At 37.2% G+C, this 12,879-nt stretch overlaps 1 protein-coding gene and 2 long non-coding RNA genes across 4 annotated transcripts; 2 read left to right on the forward strand and 1 right to left on the reverse strand.

Annotated features, from left to right (window-relative positions):
* Positions 1 to 1,111: 1,111 nt before the first annotated feature.
* Positions 1,112 to 7,528, forward strand: adad2 (adenosine deaminase domain containing 2). Of its 2 annotated transcripts, none has more exons than XM_082158947.1 (9): positions 1,112 to 1,152; positions 1,436 to 1,881; positions 1,976 to 2,104; positions 3,024 to 3,174; positions 3,644 to 3,811; positions 5,263 to 5,477; positions 5,909 to 6,143; positions 6,691 to 6,823; positions 6,976 to 7,528. In XM_082158947.1, exons 2-9 carry the CDS (start codon positions 1,470 to 1,472, stop codon positions 7,084 to 7,086), a joined length of 1,554 nt encoding a protein of 517 aa, XP_082015073.1. In that variant the 5' UTR covers positions 1,112 to 1,152; positions 1,436 to 1,469; the 3' UTR covers positions 7,087 to 7,528. The 2 variants fall into 2 exon arrangements, with proteins under 2 accessions (XP_082015073.1, XP_082015072.1); XM_082158946.1 differs by having other exon boundaries at positions 1,114 to 1,157; positions 6,976 to 7,527.
* Positions 7,529 to 7,573: 45 nt separating this feature from the next.
* Positions 7,574 to 9,882, reverse strand: LOC309490207. Its single transcript, XR_014202638.1, has 2 exons — positions 9,793 to 9,882; positions 7,574 to 8,058 (listed from the first exon to the last, which is right to left on the reverse strand). It is a non-coding gene; the product is annotated as an uncharacterized lncRNA (long non-coding RNA).
* Positions 9,883 to 10,748: 866 nt separating this feature from the next.
* Positions 10,749 to 12,234, forward strand: LOC309490192. The gene is made up of 2 exons (XR_014202625.1): positions 10,749 to 11,912; positions 11,957 to 12,234. It is a non-coding gene; the product is annotated as an uncharacterized lncRNA (long non-coding RNA).
* Positions 12,235 to 12,879: the final 645 nt, after the last annotated feature.

The raw sequence follows: 12,879 nt of genomic DNA on the forward strand, positions 1-12,879 counted from the left end.
TTTCGTTCACGAAGCGCAGTGATTGGATGAGTGGGCCGAGACGCATTGCAATCGACCAATCCTAAAGAAGAAGCAAGCGGCTTCCTGTTGTTGCAATGTTGATTGCTAGGTGAAGTCAGCCAATGGATGAATGACTTTATAACAGGCGGGATGATGCATGCTCGTCATGGAGGAGGGACATTCTTGTGTTGGTCAAATTTGGTTTGGTCTGGGTTTGGTTACCTATGAAGAGAAGAGAAATCAGAAAGTGAGATCCAGTTAAATTGTTGCTTATTATATATTGTGAATAAATGTTTCTCTTGATTTTTTTTATATTGAAATATAATATTTTATATTAAATAATAATATAAACAAAAAGAAATACTGTCAATGAGCTCAACGACCCACAACATAAATCAAAACACTGTCCGCTGGTGACACCTGCTGGTCAAGTGTATGTAACTTTTTGCACAGCGTTTAAAAAACATATTTCTCGGTTTCACAGACAAGACTTAAGCCTACTTCCAGACTAAAACGAATGTTTGGTCTGTTTTAACTGAGAACAACTTGAAAACAACTACAACAAAACATTTATAAGGCACGTTTATAAAAGCTAGATTTCCTAATTGAACTAAGGTCTAATCCTGGCTCAACCCAAACCCGAAATATACTGTCTATACTGTCTGTGAAACCGGGCCATTGTTTCAAAGAAGCTTTACATAAAGTAGTTTCTTAAACTTTCCAGAGACTCGATTTATAAATGTTTCATAAATAATACGACTTTGATATGATTATATTTCCACCATTATCATTATACAACTTGTGTTTAATACCTCAATCCAATCCTAAAAGGTCCAACTTAAAGACAGCTGTATTTTTCACAAAATTGTCGACCAGGCGCAGAGCATTGTGAACATTGTAACTTTTTTGGTTTTGTAAAATATTTTTAAATGTAGATTTTCACATATAAAATACAATTAGAATTTTTTTATGTTTAACTTTTTTACTGTAAGGCGGTGGAAATTGCCTTTAAAATAATTTTATTCATGCTTTTACGCGCTATCGCCGTCACGTGACTCAAGCAGGCTGAGGCTCCTCCCAATAATTAGCTCAATCTTGCAGGTGGACCGAGAGTATCTGATCAATTTATTCGACAAAGAAGCACTTTTGAAAGTCAGGTATCTTTAAACATACAGTGCCGATAACGTGTCACTTTATTGTGTATTGTGTATGACCTACACTCTAGCTCATGTTACGTCGTGTATTTAAAAAAAAAAAATGCATTTTGATATTAGTAGGCTAATCCAGTTATCAGTCACATTGGTCAGCTAAAATTAGGCACTTGCTATATCTGAGATAAAAATGTCATATTTCAGGCCCATAAATAATGTACAATAATTTTTATAAATAAACATGTTTGTGAGTTTGTGACTACAAATAGTTCTCTTTTGTGCAGTCTATCAAAACTGCACGACGTTTTACAGCAGATAATGGCAAACCACGGTGTGAATGCAGAGGGGAAACGGCATCCTCGAATAGCTGCCACTCTAATGATGCGCTTTGCTCCTGAGAGGGAGCCCACCTTTGGGGTCCACAGGGCCGGTCTCAAGCCTTTTGGCCCCAACAATGAGTTTAAAGATACTCTATCACCTGCAAAAGAGAGTCAACCCTCCAACCCAGAGTTACGGCACTTTGTTGATATTATAGAGGAACCCACTGCTGTAGGCCACCATACCCTAGAAGTCCCATCATTGGAGTCTTCGCCCCAAGTGGAGGACCTGGACTCTGGCCCAGAGTCCCCTTCTGCATGGAGCCTGAGTAGTATTATAGGAGGTGAAACAACCCTAGAAGACCTGGAAGACACCACAGATGGCACTCTCAAGAGGGGCCAGAGAACTGGAGGTATGCTGACTTTTGTTTTTAAAGAATTTTCTTTCTTTTTTTGTGTAAGATGTTTCTTTCCTACTACTGTTGTCTCAAATTCTTGCTCTTTCAGTAAAGTTCACAGACTGGCACAAACACCGCGTAACAGCTGTGTGTACTGAACGTTTTGACAAACTGCTCAGAGAATGTCCTGAGTACCACAGGGCTAAGAGCTGCTTTGCTGCTTTTGTACTGGAGAGAGGTGAGATGCACTGCCAACCGCTGTGTTTTGAAACAAGACCACTCTTTGTTCATGACTAAAGATGTTTGAAATCACCCCCTATACCCTCATTCACTATTCCCTACATTCCATACTCCACTAATATAGTCCACTTGAAGGAGTGAATTAAAACAAATCAACGAATTCGGACACTTGAGTGTGCCGGAAGTGCTGCTTCTTTTGAATAGTTTGTGTTTGCTGTTTAATAATCATAGTAATGGACACAAACTATCTTGAACTCTGTCATGGAAAATAGCATGTATAAACCTTCTATAAAGAATTATATAATCAATTAAAATGGAATTTATACCTGTATGATATTAAGCTGTACCCATATTGGACCAGAGGTTTGGAAATAGGATAGATGGATGATTCACCTTTGAGTGGCATCTTCTGACGAGACGCGGGAATTCTTTCAGCATGACCCTCATAATGCATTATGGGTATTTAGCCATTCAGTGTAAATCAGTTGTACACTCGTTATTGCGCTGCATTGTAGGATTGAATGAGTGCAATTGATAACGACCACTACAAATGGCTTTCCCCTCAAATATTGCCCTATTTAAGGGTACAGGGCAATTTCATTCATAGCCTAGGACTCAACAATTATGTAGGTTCCAAAACAAAAAATTATAAATTAAAATCATTTATGAATTTAATGATTTCTCAATTGAAATCTATAATCTTTTCATTTATCATATTTCTTCTAAAGTTATTAAAAACAATATTATTTTGTATCTTTCACACATGTACTTTACAAAGAAAATTTTACCTACTGATTCACAACCAAATTTCACAAACCAAAAATGTAAAATTTAAAATGCATTTTGCATATTGCATGAGCATTTCTTTCCTGGGCAGTTTATTAATTATAAAAATATGATTTTAATGTGTGTGTCAGAGGTACGTGACACGGATGCGCAGCACTGTGAGCAATATGAAGTGGTAGCTCTGGGATCAGGTCAGAACTGCTGCAGTGGTTGGCTCTCTTACACGGGATCTGTCGTCCATGACTGCCACGCCATTGTCATCGCCCGCAGAGCCCTCAAAAGGTTTGAACATTTTGAACAGCTTAGATAGAAATGGAGAGACACAAAGAGCATCTATCTACTATCTATCTATCTATCTATATATCTATCTATCTAATATGTATATGTTTTTGCCAATGACTACTTCTGGATCATATTCAGAACGATGATCAAAACAGATGGAGTAGATCGAGTCCATCAACACCTCTAATGCTTGCACAGTCATATACCACATCCTGGGTTCATTTAATTTAATTTATATGCTGTTTATTGTTGATGATTGCATTACCGGTATTTTCATATGTATCTGCTTGCATATGAGATCGCTCGTTTCTGCTTTTTCTTTGCCCCTCTACCTTTTAACAGTGATAACACAGAAAGCCATAAAAACTCTGTCAGGGAAGCATTTTTTCATAAAAGACGAGTTAACTCGTCAATGGCAGGGAAAGTTTAAATAAGGAGATAAATGTGTCTGTCCTGTCTGGTGTCACAGGTACTTGTACAAGCAGCTCCTGCTGTTCTACAGTGCTGATCCAGAGCTGAAGCAGCGCTCAATATTGGAAAGTGTTCCATCTGAACGACTGCTTCAGCTAAAGCCACGCATGTACCTTCACCTGTACACTAACAAAACCCCCAAAGGAGCAGCACAGTGCATAGTCTTGTAAGTATCATTTTTTTTATGTGCTATGCTAACAAATTCAATAGATCCTCCAGGAAAGGGATGGGCAACTTCGCTCCTTGAGAGCCACTATCCTGCAGAGTGTAGCTCCAACCCTATTCAAACACAACTGAACAAGCTAATCAATGTCTTTGGGATTACTAGAAAGCTACGGGCAGGTGAATTTTTATCAGAGAGGAAGCTAAACTCTTCAGGACAGTGGCCCCCCAGGACCGAAGTTGCCCATCCCTGCTCTACGATCTGAGTTTGACCAGTGGTTCCCAACCCTGCACGAATATACTGATGAGTAATATAAATTTTTCCTACACCCCTTGAAGTTTTGCGTGGATTTTGGGAGTAACTTCATTTAAACTAAACAATCAGCAAAGGTTCGCTCTATGAACGCATTTTCATTCGTAATCATTTTACGCACCCATTGAACATTAAAAGAAATTGTAAAAGCATTAACAAATGATTACAACAGACCATGAATAACACCAAAAGATGTATTTCCGCAGCAATAATATGGATGTTAAATATCACTGTAGTAATATGTCTGTATTGTATGTTGCCTTAATCAAAAATGTTAATTAATTAGTACATTGAGTGATAGTGAAGTGATTAGTCATTTTGACAGATTTACCTGCTTTAGAAACATTCCAGTAAACGGTTCTAATAGGGATTAGAAGTGAAGAGGGGAGCCGTTTACATCTTAAAGCTTCTGTGTGAAAACAAACTTGGAAAGAGACGTGAGAATTTTGGAAGAAAAACGAGAGATTATTGTACATTCCAGTGGATTATTCATGGGATATTCTGTATCATAAATTAAGTCGGGAGAGCAGACCACAAATACGCAGTATATGTTGTCTTTTTTCACACTGGTACAGCGGAATACAAAGGAATAACAGAAAAAAATCAGGAGGAAAAGAATTCATTGAATGAAAAGAGCTCTTGCTATAGATATTCTTGTTATACCATGTCACATTAAAATACCAAGTGTTGTTATTCTCCTGACGTCTGAAAATAGAACATTAAGGACATTTTACAGCTCATTCAGTCAAACTGACGAATAAAGATTATTTGTAGCGCAACATTATTGTCTTTTTGTGTGGAACTTCCCTAAACTGGAAGTGCCTCCCATAATCTTAATTGCAGTAGGCTTGTTAGGAAAAATATGTATGCAATATTGCAGGGGTTCTCAACTCTGGCCCTAGAGGTCCACAGTCCTGCAAAGTTCAGCCCTGAATCAAACACACCTCAGCCAGCTAATCAAGTGTGACAACTACTAGACAACTAGTGTGTTGGAGAAGGGTTGGAAGTATACTCTGCAGGGCTGTGGCCCGCCAGAAGCTGAGTTTGACACCCCTGGTCGACTGTATTTCAGAGGATCTGTCTAATAATGTATACTTTAAAATCATAAAATAAGTTGAAAATCTCCTTGTATCCTTTCACAGAAAGTCTCAAAGCAGTGCTTACACCACTTTGAAGCTGCAGTGCCATGCTAAAGGCTCTCTCATCCCTGCTGTTTTCCTGCTTCCAAGTGTGTGGGGTGCACGCATCTGTTGCATGTCTGACAGTGCCAAACTCACCCGATGGACTGTCACTGGAGTGCAGGGGGCACTACTGAGTCATTTTATTAACCCAGTCTACATTACCAGCATTGTACTTGGTAAGCTGTGTGCATTTGATGGTGACCGTTTCCAAATATGGCAGTTGGATCTGGATTGAAACTGTGACCGAGATCTGCTTCTGTCTGTAAATATTTTTTGTGTGGTTCAATTCGCTTTTGTCTAGTACCACATCTCACTGAAGCTGATCTGACCACACTGAGTATTGTCAATTTCCACTTCCACTTTTTAGATGCTTTATTAATTGAACTGTTGGAATTAGGAAATGTTCATTTGAAAATGTGAAAAGAATCAACACATTATCTTAAGAATGAATTGCAATATATTGATTCATGATTGCATTAGAGAGCCTCAAGTTACTACTCATACATTTAATACAAGAGACAACTTGTATATTTCATATTTATTGATGAAATCCAAGCAGCCAGAAAAATGGCTGTACTTATTAACCTTTTCTCTGCTTGTTGTCCAGGTGATTCCAGACACTGCTCAGAGAAAGTGTCTGAGATCATCAACAAACGTCTGGGCACAGGCTGGAATAATGCTCTGCCTCCACCATTCAAACAAACCACCATCTTCTTCCTGAGTGGAGAGAGTGCGTGGCCTGTTGAGAACACCAACTACAGCAAAGACCTCAGTGTCAACTGGTGTTTGGGAGACTCCAGTATTGAGATTCTGGACAGCACCACTGGCTATGCAATCAACAAGTCAGTCATACTTAATAAACTAGCTAATGATGTTCTTATCTCATGCAGAAGTTTATTGCCTATATTGGGTGTGACTTTTATAAATATTTGCACCTTGAGAATCTGATCAGTGACCAACCTGTTTGTCACAATAGAGCACAAAATTTGGCATCCAGAAGTAAAAATCCCATTTTGTCCATAGAAAATTTATTTTTAGCAAAAATGTGTAACCTACTGTAGTAAATGCTTTAGTAGAAGTCATCTGTGATTTCAACATAATTAAAAAAAAAACTTAAGTCTTGGATGTTTATTTTGTGAATATTTATAATCAGTGTCTTAGTCATTTAACATTGACAAGTCAATAGTTTTATATTGTATTGTTGTTTTTGTACTGTTCATACTCTAGTTTTGCATACATTCTTATCTACTTTGCTGACTTCTATATTTTGCTTTTTAACAGTAAAGTATATCTCATTCAGTGTTTATATATTAAGTCCCATTCCTTTACTCCACTCAATGAATTGACCGCCTTTTGAGTTTATAAAATCTTTTTGATTCTTTCTCTTAGTTCTCCATTTGTAAGCGGTCCTGGATCGTCAAGCAGACTTTGTAAAAGAGCGTTGTACTTCTGCTTCAGAAAAGTCTCAGCCGTGGCAGGCCACCATGACTTTTTGTCATTCTCCACATACCGCAATGCTAAAGTATGTGTATATCGTTTTGTATGGATAATAATATCCAAATGTATGCGAGTTTGAGTTTATTAGTTAAAACTGAGGTTGCATGTGTATAAATATGGCATTTTGTGCACCAATCTGCTGTTGTAAACTGCTAATCTGTTTTATATTCCATCTAGATGGCTGCCCAGCTGTATCAGGAGACCAAGAGTCAAGTCAATGTGCAGTTCTTGGCCAACAATGCTGGACCGTGGAACTCCAAACACTTGGTAGATTGCTTTAGTCGCTAAATGACAGGTTGAACAACCCTTGAGGTTCCCAGATGTTCAACAAATTGCACCCTTTGCATTTGGTCGTTCATTGATGCTTGAAAACATATGTTCATATGTAAGTTCTTAGTTCATTATCAGATAGCTAAGGCATGTAAGTGCACTTCTACTGAAAATGTTTGTGTTCTAAAAAGTGTAGAGTACTACCAGCTGTTTTAACTTTGCAGTTATTTAATATTTGTTTGCTTGTTTTACTTTTTCAGTGTTATTTAGATTCTGTGATTTGGTGTTTTGTTTATTTTATAAGAAAGATGGAAGAGACTTTAAGTTTGACATACCCACACAGAAATGTTATAGTAGTTTAAAAGAACATTTGTAAGGCTCAGGCCTCCCATAATTCATGTTTATCCCCATTCATAATTTGTGATAAAGTAAGCAATAAAAACATTGTGAAAATGACTGATCATAAAGTATTAGTCTGTCAGGAACCAGTAACACCACTGACAAATTTCAGGATTAAAGTTATTTTAAAAATGTGTTTAAAAAACAACAAAAATAATAGCATTGATCATACAATTACTTAGTAAATCATATGTATTAATACAAAATCACAACAGATTAACAACATACTAATAACAATGTCACTGACCATTCATATTGACCCTTAAAGGGGATGTCTCGTGCCATTTCATGTAGCCTATTCTGACTTATTTACATTGTTAAAGAGTTGGATTCTCGTGCTAAATATAGCCAAAGTTTCAAAAAATGAGTTCATATGACAAGAGTCTTTCTGTGCCAAATACACTCCTTCAGGTTTTGTATATATTTCGGAAAGTTTTTTTCCAATTATGACCCGGGTATGACGTCACAAAGGGCGGAATTCCTTGGAGTTCCAGGAGTTCAGCTGTTTTCGGAAAGAATCAACACTGCGTTTTGAGCAGATGATGAGGGAGGCGTGGCCATGTCCGCTGAACATGCCCCATTTTCTTGACTCTACCCCCATGTCAAAACAGTGCCATAAAGAGAAACGCACAGAAAAAAATGTTAGGGCGAGCAGACAATTGATTGAAACGCAGATTAAAAAGAGTTTTGCAAATGAAACCACTTTTTCTTTTGCAATTCTTTATTTTTGTTTGCAAAACAACAGTTTTTTGCTCAATACTTTATTTTTCTTTTGCAAAACGGAATTTTTCTGCAAACATATGCGGCATTATTTTGACTCCATACTTATCTGATTGGTTCAATAAACATGCTAGAACACATCTTTATCTTCATTTGGCTCAGCATAGTTCTCGTTGCCGAAATGGTGCTTTTAATGCACACATACATGTTGTATAAATAAATAGATAAAGCATGATTGCTTAATAAGCTGTGCACCATTAGGCTGACCATATGTGTTCATACTGAATTTAGAGCTGGTGTGTTAAAGTGTTAGATAAAATTTGATATCAGAACGAAGTCAACGATCAATGCAGAGCAGACAAGAACACCAGATCTGGGGACCAAGAATGACACAAACACAGAAGTGCACTTCACTCAAAGTCAGCTTTATTGTGCTCATGCCATAGTGATATATATATATATATATATATATATATATATATATATATATTATATATATATATATTATATATATATATATTATATATATATATATTATATATATATATAGAAAGTCTAGGGTGTAAGCTGAAACCAACAAATAGAATAAGTCCATATAGAAAAGAAATGAGACTGTCAGCTTAGCTGAAAGCGTCCATAGAGAGACAAACAATTATCCTTATGGATAATAACTAGCACATGCCTTACGAGCGTGTGATTAAACGGGGTGTACAAGAAATGCAAACATATTTATCCTAACAATGGCCACTTAAGTCATTTATGACTTACCCAGTGTTTGCATCATTTTAATTATAATGCTAAGGCTGTTTTTTACAGGTTTAAGACCTGGACATATATATAGCGAGCAATACATCTACAAGCTTTAGTCATTCATTTACTTAAGTACTGCTGTATATTTTCCTTGTTGACCCAACAGTAGTTTTCACAGCCCTCTGGACTGCTGACATAATACATGGCCAAAGACAAAGCAAAATTAATGCAAGCAAAACAATATTATCATGATCATGTAATGTTCTACTTTCGTAAACATTCCTGTCATCCATTCCCACTAGTCTTCACCACTTACTTCCCTACTTTTTAATCTCTTCATCATTTCAGTGATATTCTTTATTCCCTGATCAATGAGATGTCTGTCCGCGTCGTTGTCCGGTATGTAGCCTATATGTACAGCATGTTGTTCCAACTATTTTGCAGACTCCTCCCTGCGCTGCAGTTAGTTGGTCTAACACTAATCTTTGATCCCTGCAAAGGTTTGACTGGTTGAATTCATAAATGCAAAAAAGGTCTGCACTCTAAAAAATCTTTTATTATAGACATGAGATAAAGTTGACCAACGTTTCGGCTTTTTGCCTTCGTCAGTGTGACAGTTTCACTTATTTTCAATGACTATATAGAAAGCACACTACAGGTCTTCAGGTGATTGTGATCACGATTAAACAATCGGTTTTAAAAAAATTGTCCTCACAGTTACACATCAGAAGAAAAGAAAAAAAGGTTAAAATATGTACCCAAGTTTAAACAGTCAAATAAACAGTTCATAGACTCCAGTTTAATTCCATCTGGGACAGCAAATAATTTGAATTCATGAAATTAAGTAGTTCATACCTTGTTACTTCTACTTGTTCCATTTCATCGGTTACACCTACAGGGGATATCAGGGCCTCGAAGAACCTCTGTGTTCCTGTCCATAATCTATGTTCTGTTGGCACATAATGCATTGTGGATTATGAATTGTTGGCTACAACTTGCTTTTCCTGATACATTCATTGATATATACGTGATCTGCGTTAGTTTAACATTATCAGTCATCAAAGAATCGCAATTACTCATATTTACTCTGATCATATCACCAAATTGTTGGTGTATTAAGCACACTAGACAACATCCCACTACTCTCGTTTCATTAATTACTACTCTACAGTTTCCTGCGGGTATTATAGTGTGTCAGACGATTGTCCTACTCTTTCAAAACGGGTCAGGTTTCTTGGGATTGACATTACAGTGGTTAGTTGAACTGAAACTTGCAGAACCCATTCGCCTTTCTCAAACTTCTGGAATGCCACTTTGGCTAATACGTTATCTTCTTCATGTACATTTACCTTTTCTACTGAGATTTTGTATGACTTGGAGCTGTGTGGCATTAACGTGCATACATAGCATTGTCCTGGTTTTCCTTATTTTCTAGCAGTGAAACAAAACCTGAGCAGAACCTGATTTCACCAAGTGCAACATGTTTCTGGATCAGCACCTTTGTTGATCCTGGAACAACATTCCATTCAACTGATAAAAGTGACAAGTTTACAGTGTCTTACAAGGTGCTGCTACATTCACCTATCATTTCCCTCTGATTTTAGGGATAATTTATGGGTAGGGTTAGTTAGGGATATGGATATGGTTAAGATTACATTTTCGGACAGGAATGTGTTTCCTGGGTAAACAAAATGTACTGACCCAGGAACACTTCTTTTTTATATAATAATTATTAGTAGGCTAGTAGTATAATTTATTTTTTATTTTTTTATTTTTTTAAACTTAACACGTCTTAACTCGCAAAATCAGGGAGAAGCACCTGGCTGCAGCCTGCAGATTTGGGCGGGGGTGCACCTGGGGCGGGGCTGCACGTGCAGCCCCGCCCACAATGCTTCTCATTGGTTAGTGGCAAGTGATGACGTCAATCGAGGCGGGGCCGCACCTGGGGCGGGGCTGCACGTCTCTTCCCGCCAACATCTCTTCTCATTGGTTAGTGGCGTGAAGTCATGACGTGATTCTAGCATGTTTTCATGTTCATCGCTGCATGGTGAGTACATTACAGGCAAGCTACTCTTTTTTTGTTCTAATTTTATTTACATTTTATTTTACCATTTTTAATTCTGAAGTGGCGTTTAGTGTGATGTTAATTGGTGTAAAAATGAGATCGTGTAGTGCTAACTTTACTCATCATATCACACAAATAACTAGGACAGCGTAGGTCTAAGTGTGTGTGTGTGTGTGTGTGTGTGTGTGTGTGTGTGTGGTGTCTGTGGTTTTGGTGGGATTAGGATATAGTGTTAAAACCATAGGTTAAAACAACAGAGGCCCTTAAAAAGAAATATAGTGGCAAAACTAAACCAGGAGAAGAAATATAGGCTAGGATTTAAGAGTTAATATTAATATACAAAGATATATTGTAGGATATTCTTTTTCTATGAATACATTGATTAAATGTATTTTGATATTATTGTTATTAATATATATACATATATATAAATATAAGGTATATATATAAAAATAACCTTCAAGCTTTTAAAACTATTTCAAACTTTTAGGATAGGCTTTCTCAAGCCAAATTAAAGTTTGTGTTGACAAACTTTTTTAACTAGTTTGTTGTTCATAAACAAAGTAAGTCTCTTAGGTACTTTACAGACAAAGCCAATAACACTCAAGCATATCTTGTCTAACATTTTCCTATAATATGTTTAAAATGTATAAAAAAGAAATTCCTTGTATGACTCTGTACTATGTTAATGCCTCTCTTTAAAATTATTCAATATTGTTTGTTCTGTATTTTATCTAAATTAGGTGTTGTGAACTGGAGTGCATTTTCCAGACAATATAGGCAAGAGTTCCGGGTGCCCTACTCGCTGACTCTGTGCTTGCACTGCACTGAAGTATACAAGGACTGCCCACCTGGGTCTGTGGGTGATGGCCGAAGCGGAGTCCTGCGGGGACTTTATTCTGAGAAGGAGGTTGAGGGCTATTGCTCGGTTGACTGTTTTTTTTTCAGGCTGAGTAGATTGTGTGTGAGTGTACGTACGCGTGTGAGTGTATGTACGTGTGAGTGTACATACGTGTGTGAGTGTACGTACGTGTGTGAGTGTACGTATGTATGTGTGTGTTTACGTGTGTGTGAGTGTGTGAGTGTGTGTGTGTGTGTGTGTGTGTGTGTGTGTGTGTGTGTGTGTGTGTGTGTGTGTGTGTGTGTGTGTGTGTGTGTATGTACGCGTGTGTGTGTACGGTTGATGTACGTGATTATCTGTATGTGTGCATATCTCTTTTACACAATTATTTTTGTTTTGAAATAAAAGTTATCACTGGTATGAGTTTGGTTTTTTGAGTTGGCATGCATAATATGGGATACAGACAGAGATTGACAATGTACTGTATGTAGTTAGTTTAACTTAAAACTACTTTATTGGCATAAATGTTTTATAATAACCTAATGCACAAAAATAAACAAGAACTATTACAGAGGAATGATTAAAATAAGAAATATATAAGGTGCCATTAATGTTTACAGTAATTTTGTAATTTACACAGTGAAGTGCAACAGAATGTAAAAAACTTTTAAAATACTACACAGATATTGCACAATATAGCCTATAGGCTACTCTGTAATTCCTTGTTTACCTTAGATCAGACATAGTTAAAACTATGGATATATGCTCAACTACTTTTTGCTGCTTTCATTATTACTTTAGAGTTGTTTTAATACTTTATCATTTTATTAAAGTATTATTTCAAATTTGCGCAAGCGTTTTTAAGACGCGTGACGTCACCACTTAACGCAAATACGACGCATGCGCTGTCAGCGCGATAAGGCGCATGAGTTTTCAACCGCATTTCCTGTTTACCGTGGCGTCGACGTCATTACTGTGCCACTAACCAACGAGAAGCCCCAGGTGCGGCCCCGCCTCGATCGACGTCATCACTTTG

Source organism: Leuciscus leuciscus (assembly GCF_965113295.1).
Source record: "Leuciscus leuciscus genome assembly, chromosome: 2".
NCBI lineage: Eukaryota > Metazoa > Chordata > Actinopteri > Cypriniformes > Leuciscidae > Leuciscus > Leuciscus leuciscus.

Bases quoted from the DNA above. Each gene is read 5' to 3' on its own strand.
- adad2 (XM_082158947.1), top strand. From the start codon at position 1,470: ATGGCAAACCACGGTGTGAATGCAGAGGGGAAACGGCATCCTCGAATA. The intron at 3,812-5,262 runs GTAAGTATCATT...ATCCTTTCACAG, and splicing joins GCAGCACAGTGCATAGTCTT to AAAGTCTCAAAGCAGTGCTT. The intron at 6,144-6,690 runs GTCAGTCATACT...TCTTTCTCTTAG, and splicing joins ACTGGCTATGCAATCAACAA to TTCTCCATTTGTAAGCGGTC.